Genomic DNA, 7,235 nt, shown 5'->3' on the forward strand with positions numbered 1-7,235 from the left:
CCGTGCATCCGCGAGGACTCCATGCAGGTGGAAGCCAATGGGCCATGCCATGAACCCCCCGGCGGCAGCCTCTCCGAGACAGACCCCACGCACCCCTTGCCCCAGATCCAAAAGTATCACTTTATTCTGCGCAGTGCAGTGGGGGACAGCGGCTGAGCGACTCGGGGTCCAGGCCCGCGAGGGGGACAGGGGGGCCGCGCTAGCCGTTGGTGGAGTCGCTGGGCCCGTCACTGGGGGCGCCCTCGTCCGCGCCGCCGCCCTGGCTGTCCCAGTCACCCGCGCCATCCGCGTCCGAGGTGGGCACGTTGAGGACCACCACGTCGGCCTCGGCGCCGATGTCCTCGCCGAACCACACAGCCTTGTAGCCGCCCTCAGGCCGCCGCTCCTTGGTCAGGATGGACCTCACCTCCGCGGGGCTGCCCCCATCCTGGGCCGCCATGGGGGACTCGGGGACGCAGGCGGGGGGCACAAGGCTGGGGGGCACGAGGGGCGCGGGCTCCAGGGGCGTGGGCTCCAGGGGCTCGGGTGGGGCCTCATCTGAGGTGGGGCAGGGCTCTGGGCTGGGGGCCGGTGCCCAGTTGGCCTCACCATCGTGGGTAAGGAAGGCCTTGTTGTCAAAGCCACCGGGCTGGGGCTCCTGGGGAGGGACAGGAGCGAGGGCATCAACCAGGATCCCGCCATGGACTTCGAGCCCTTGGGGCCCTCCCAGAGACAGGGATCAGCACTCGTCCCTGCCCTTTTCTCTGCCTCTCTCTGTCCCCTCTCCATCTTTTGGACTATGATGTCTACACCCCATGTTTCCTCACCCCTGCTCTTCATCCTGTGGGCTCTCCACCTCCACCCCCCTGCATCTCCCCCTCCCCCCCAACTCCCCCCACACATCTTCTCCCCCCTGCATCTTCCCCCGCTATATCTTCCCTCTCCCTCCACCTCCTCCCTCCATCTTTCCACTGCTGTCTGTCCTCACTCTCACATCCCTGTCTCTTGATCTTTCTCCACGCCTGTCAGTCTGTTCATCTCTCCTCTTCGGTCTCTGCATCTGTCCCTCTCCTGTCCGGTCCCCCACCCCTCAGGGCCTCACCAGAGCTTTGCCAGCACAGCACTTGCATCGGTGGCCGTAGTGCTTATAGATGAGGACAGTGAGGGCAATGAGAGCTAGAAGTAGCAGGGCACCTAGCACGCCACCCACGGCCGCCATCTCTGCTGTGGAGAAGTTCCGGTCCCCAGTGTGGCCTGGCTCACCATCCCCTGTGGCGCTGCCTCCTCCAGCCCCAGGCGTGCCTGCCAGCAACACCACCACCCACTTACTTACTTACATTCACCCACTTACAGTACCCCAAGCACCTCCCAGCCCAACCTGCACCAGCTCAGGACACCCTGAGGACGAGCCAGGCTGGCTGCCTCCTGGGGCAGAGGTTCTGGAGAGTGGGCTGTACTGACCCCCCCCCGCCCCCAACTAAGGAGCCGTGTGTTCCCAGGGCCCTCCAGGAGGGCCAGGCTGCTGAAGGGAAGGAGGCGGCTGGGAGTCAGTGCCCACCAGCTCCACGTGGGAGGCAAGGGGTGTAACACCCAAGAAAGGAGATGAGGGCAGTGCTGGTGCCAGTGGAGTGAATGGCCCTGGGAAGGGTGTGGTTCACTGGATCCCAAATCTGGCGTCAGCCCTGCCCTCCACACACCTTTCCTAGTTTACCTTCTCAGGGGGCCCTCCCAGGACGTGTCTGTCTCTGCCCAGAATGAGCAGACCCCCACTTGGGGTCTCACGGTCATTCGAGGCCAACCTGGGGCAGACCCTGCCTACAGTGACTCCCAGGACCACCCGAAGTCAGGGAGCATGAGGGTGACTCTAGGGCAAATGGGGGTGCTACCTGAGGGCTGGGGGGTCCTGCTGGGCCCAGGGGTCCTCGGCTGAGAGGTTCCTGGCTTCTGGGTCTGTGCTGAGCCCTCACTGGGCAAGGCTGATGGAGGGGAGGTGCTGGTTCCCACACTGGAGGGCCCCTCAGGCGTAGGCGAGGCAGGCGGCCTCAGAGTTGTGCCTGGGGGGGACTGCAGGCCAGTGCCCCCCCCAGAGCTGGTCGTGGAGGGTTCCTGAGAGGGCCCTGGGGGTCTGGGGGCTTCCGAAGTGATGCTGCTTGAGGGCCCAGCCGTTCCTCCAGCCTCTGGGGATGTGGGGGGACCTGGGGGGTCTGGGGGCCAGGCACAGGGCTTGGCTTGCCTCTGCTCCCAGCATGCCTGTGGCAAGGAGCCCCCCCGAGCCATCACCGGGGTCCCCCTGGAGGCTCACCTGTGGGGATGGTCTCCTGTTCTGACACTCGTATCTCCACCACTGTGGTCGCTGTGCCTGCGGTCACTGTGTTCTTGGCCTCGACCTGGGGCAGGAAGGGGGCTTGTCCCTCCTAGGCCCTGCCTTAACCCCCGCCCCTCAGAGATGCCGGCCCCCCCTCACCTCTGCATAGAAGACCCCTGTGTACACCAGCGGCTTGGCGACCTGCACAGTCTCCCCAGCCATTCGGAAGTTGGAGTTGTTGGTGATTCCATATGTGATGGCCGAGTTGAGGTCCTGGACACAGCCCCAGTGAGTCCCGGCCCTGGGCCACCCCCATGTTACCCCAACCCACACATAGGCAGACCCAGGGACAAGGCGCTGCCTACTGGGAAGTCAGGGTCCTGGGCCCGAATCCTCAGAGACTGGGAGGGGGCTGCTGCATCCTTGACGGCCTCACCCACTTCTGCGCCCAGTGCCACCATGCCACGGTACAGGCTCTCGGGGAAGCGGGGCAGGCTCCCAATGGCGTCTCGAGCCTCCACTGTGACCTGGGTCACGGAGTAGCGGGCCTGGTCCTCCTGTTCCCCCTGGGGGTGAGGGAGGCAGCAGTGACCAGCAGGTCCTTGAAGGGCAAGCCCTGCAGCCTGAGGCTCAGGAAGGGCCCATTGAGACCTGGGCAAGGGACCGACCTTGACCCACAAAAGGAAAGTCTTGGGGCTGTCAACACTCCTGGTCATGGTGAGGTTGCCCGAGTTGGTGTCAATGGTGAATGTGTCCTCGTGTCCTGGGAGGATGGGGAGGAGATGAATTGGTCTTGGTCCCCTCCAGAGGCCTGAGGTCCAGGGTCCCAGCTGGCTCTGCCCATGTGACAGGTCCCCCTGGGGCTTCCCCTGCCCAAGGTGGGGGTGGGGATGGGACCCTGGGTGTTGTATGGAGCGAGAAGCCAGAGAGCCAGTCCTCACTCACCCCCTATAATGCTATAGGTGATGCGCTGGTTGATGGCCACATCCCCGTCCACGGCGTAGATGGGCCCTGGATCCAGGATGAGGGGGGTCGGCTGCGGGCACAGCGAGGGGATGGGATGCCCTGGGGCTGATGCAGTGGCCCAGCTCGGCCCCTCCCGCTCCCCCTCAAGGAGGCCTGAAACAGCCCCCGGGCAGGCCTGCCAGGGACAGTCCAGACATCCGACAGGATCATCCGTCACACCCCTTCGATCTGTTGCTATGAGTCAGTCTGCCCCAGGACATCTGACGGATCTGAACAATGTGCGTCTCGGGAGGGAGCCCACACCGGGGACGGGGGTTCAGACAGGGGCCTAGACTCAGACCTCTTGCCACAGGAGAAGGCTCCGGAGCCCCACTGCCTCAGTGCACCCCTCGTGGTATGAGTGGGGACAGCCAGCCAGGCAGAGATCAGCTGCCCCTCAGGAGCAGCACCGTGGCCTGTCCAGTCCCCCCACCCCCGCCCGGCGTCCCAGCTGCCTCACTGGGTCCCGGTCTCTGCCCCGAGGACGGTGGGCCTCTTCCCCTCACCAATTCCAGTGAGTTTGTTCACCACTCACGCCCAGGAGCCGGGCCAGATTGCTTTACGCAGGAGTGTTCACATTTGTTTGAAAATCACAACCCAATTTAGCCCCATGGTACCAGCCCCCACCCCCAGTGCCAACCCTCCCTGTCCCCAGTACCAGTTGGTAACCGGTGGGGACAGCCCCGTGGTACTGGGCCTGGATGCAGACGTAAGAGTCTCTGTAGGCACAGGGCAAGAACCAGGGGGGCCGCAGATCGGCGGGCTGCACCTCCAGGACCAAGGTGGCCGTGGCCGTGTGGCTGGGATTCACGTTCTCTTCCCGAGTGTCCTGCAACAGCCGAGCCCCGTGGATCAGGTCTGGGAGCCTGGGGCTGGTGGCAGCTCAGATGGGAACCCGAGCTTTGGGGACTCGGGGTGGGAGAGGCCTGCTCACCCGCGCCAGCAGCTGGAAGGTCATGTTCGGCCACCTGTCCAAGTCCAGTGTCCGGTCCAGCTGCAGGGCGGGCAGGTTTGCCCCCACCAAGGAGAAGAAGGCACTGGCACCCTGGGCAGATGGGGAGGCCTCAGCCTGAGACTCTGGGGGTATGCAGAGAGGCCGGGGCGCTCAGATTGGAGGGGTCTGAGTTGGGGTGGGGACGGGGCACTGACCGGGGTCACCTCCTGGAGGCTATAGAACAGGATGTCATCTTTGTCGAGGTCCTGGGCCTGCAGTTCCGTCGCAGGGATGACGGTGGTGTTCACTTTAGTGTCCTGGGGGACGGAGCACTTGGTCTGGCCACACTCCTGACCCCATGGCCAAGCCCCCCAGCCATTAGCCTTCTGCCCCCTGGCCCCTCCTCCGGGCTCCTGATGCCCCTGTGCCAGCCCAGAGGGCGCCAGCCTCTGGCATCCCTCACACTCACCTCGGGCACCCTCTTGACCCTGACCACAAAAGGGAACGTGGGTGGGTTGTCGTTGACGTCCAGCACAGACACCAACACCCTCAGCTGGGTCACCTGGGGGGACGGATGGTGGTCAGCCTTCTCTGCATGGTGCCAGCCCCAGCGGCCCCTCTCGTTCTGTGTGCTGGGGCGCCCTGAGACTCCTGCTCTATCAGGGTCACAGACAGTGGACAAGAAGGAATTTGTAAGCACAGAAGGTGGCGAGTGCCCTGGAGAGAATAACGCAGCTCCTGGGGGTGCCACCAGCAAAGTCCCAGATGAGGAAAACAGCAAAACCATCGAATTTCTCCAAACATAAATCTCAAAGAAAAAAGGAGGGAGAAAGGGGCCCCACAGACTGAAAGGGACTTCAGGGAACCGTCTGGCAGCCGCAGCGGGCGGACCCTTCTGGAGAGGGGTTTCGGACACTGGAGGTCATGTGACACCAGGAGTCCCTGCTGTTTTCAGTGTGACAACAGTGTGCTGCTGATGTTTTAAAAGAAGGGTCCTTATCTTTTAGAGACTCGTCCTCAGATATTTGTGGGTAGTGTGCTGTGATGTCAGGGTGAGGGCGCCCACAGGGATCGCTGCTGAGCTGGCAGGTGCGTGGGGCGGGTTGTCGGGGTGCTCCTCTGGGGAGGTGACAGGGCATTGAGGACCGGAGGTGGTGAGACAGGGAGGCAGGTGCAGATCCAGGGAGAGGGCACAAGGCCACTGGAGCACGGCCCGTGAGCCCCGGCCTCACCCACCACAGCAACGCATTTGGCTTTGACGGTGAGTGAGAAAGCAGCCGTGGGAGTGAGTCCTGGACAGGATGTACTGCTTGCTTTACGGGATCTTCTGCCATGCAGAGAGTGGATTGGGGTGGATGGGGCCAAGAGGAGAACAAGCAGACCAGTTGGAAGTTTCCAGAAAGGAGATGCTGGTAGCCGAGGCCCCAGTGGGGCACAGAGGTGGGGAGGGTCCAGCTTGAGGCAGAGCCGACAGATGTGCTGATAGAGGGAAGTGGGGAGAGAGGGAGGGCGAGGAGCCAGCCGGCAGGTGGGGCGCCTCCGAAGTGGGGGCCTCAGGTTGGGCGCCTCTGTTGGGGGTGTGATGTTGACCGGGTTGGGTTTGTGAGTCTGTGACTCAGCGCAGAGTCTGGGCTGGAGGAAGTGTGGATGTCGCCAGCACAGGATGACACTTGGCAACATACCACCGGGTGAGGTCACCAGGGAGTGACCCTGGACTGGGCAGAGCAGAGTGCAGAGGTGCACGTGAGGAGCTCTGACATCACAGGGTAGGGAGGTGACGTGGGGGTGCCCAGGAGGTGGGGGCCCTGGGGGGGTGGGACTTACCACGGTGTCACCCCTTTTGCACTCCAGGTCTGCCTGCAGCAATGCGTTCTCCTGTGGGGGCAGATGGGTGTCAGGAATCACCTGTCCAGCCGGCCGCAGCACACTGTCCCCACTTCACAGGTGAGGATTCTGAGGTCAAGGGGGCAGGTGCCTGCCCGGGGTCCCTGTTGTCTGTGCTGAGCCCAGAGGGCATCAGGGGCCCGGGCAGCTTTGTCCCTCAAGGGCCCCACCCCCCACAGGCCAGCCCTCAGCCAAGCCTTGGGGCCCTAGAGGGGTCAGTCCCTTCTGAGGGGCACAGAGCCCTCAGGACCCCTGGGCAAACTCAGGACCAAAGACCCCCAGAGAGCCCTCCTCTTGGAAGGAGGGTGGGTGTCTGCTTGGGTCCCATGGGTAATCAGCCGCCCCGACCACCCCCATGGGCACACCCCACCGGGGCCTGCCAGCTGCACCTCATAATCAGGAGTCACGTTGAGAAACAGCTGGTTCCCTTGGATCCGAAACGCGAAGGGAGTGGACGAGGCTGCGAGGGTCACCTGCTGGCCCTGGGGGACGTCTACAATCACCAGGGGTCCGCTGAGATTCGTGTTCTCCTTGACTTCAAAGAAGTTCTTGGCCACAGAGCAGACTGGAAAGTTGGAGAGGAAGGATTGGTGGCACCCAGGCCCCTGCCCGCCACCCAGTCCCACCTGCCACAGCCCCACAGGTACCCTGGGCCTGGGCCTGGGCCGTGGCCATGAGCAGCGGCAGCAGCAAGACCCAAGCCCCCATCTTGGCGGCCGTCAGCTGGCAGGAGGGTCCGAGCCTGTCAGGCATCCAGGACCCTCTGGGCAGCCGGCCGCCCGCTGGCGCAGTCTCTGCCTGGGCGACCTTCGCTCCTGCCGGGCACCGCCCCACTTTATGATCCTTTACAACCTGACTGCCCGGCCTCCACCAAGGGGGATCCCGCCGGCCGGAGGCCAGGCCTTGCCTCGGGCAGGAGGGGGACACCTAGTGGTTACCCAGCTGGAGCTGGGCTCAACCCACAGACACCAAGACGGGAGACAGAAAGGAGCTTGGAGAGCTGCTGGGGCCTGATTGGCCTGGGCAGGGGGCCGGGGAAGGGGTGGTCGGGGGCAGGGGGGGGCGGGGGGGGGGAGGGAGGCCCTGTCTCCTGTGTTTGCTGTGCTGGCCCCGGCCCCTCAACCCGGG

At 64.2% G+C, this 7,235-nt stretch overlaps 1 protein-coding gene across 3 annotated transcripts; it reads right to left on the bottom strand.

The window, feature by feature from the left end:
• Positions 1-101: 101 nt before the first annotated feature.
• CDHR5 (cadherin related family member 5) lies at positions 102-6,974 on the bottom strand. Of its 3 annotated transcripts, none has more exons than XM_014831539.3 (15): positions 6,755-6,974; positions 6,497-6,672; positions 6,048-6,098; positions 4,693-4,785; positions 4,439-4,540; positions 4,224-4,334; positions 3,948-4,118; positions 3,230-3,320; positions 2,953-3,047; positions 2,650-2,850; positions 2,444-2,557; positions 2,282-2,366; positions 1,866-2,183; positions 1,082-1,281; positions 102-637 (listed from the first exon to the last, which is right to left on the bottom strand). In XM_014831539.3, the coding sequence occupies exons 1-15, from the start codon at positions 6,858-6,860 to the stop codon at positions 200-202; spliced, it is 2,352 nt and encodes a 783-aa protein (XP_014687025.2). In that variant the 5' UTR covers positions 6,861-6,974; the 3' UTR covers positions 102-199. The 3 variants fall into 3 exon arrangements, with proteins under 3 accessions (XP_014687025.2, XP_014687028.2, XP_014687029.2); XM_014831542.3 differs by having other exon boundaries at positions 1,866-1,955; positions 6,755-6,930; XM_014831543.3 differs by lacking the exon at positions 1,866-2,183 and having other exon boundaries at positions 6,755-6,930.
• Between the last annotated feature and the right edge of the window lie 261 nt (positions 6,975-7,235).

The sequence above is a fragment of the Equus asinus genome, chromosome 17, assembly GCF_041296235.1.
Source record: "Equus asinus isolate D_3611 breed Donkey chromosome 17, EquAss-T2T_v2, whole genome shotgun sequence".
In the NCBI taxonomy this organism is placed as follows: Eukaryota; Metazoa; Chordata; class Mammalia; order Perissodactyla; family Equidae; genus Equus; species Equus asinus.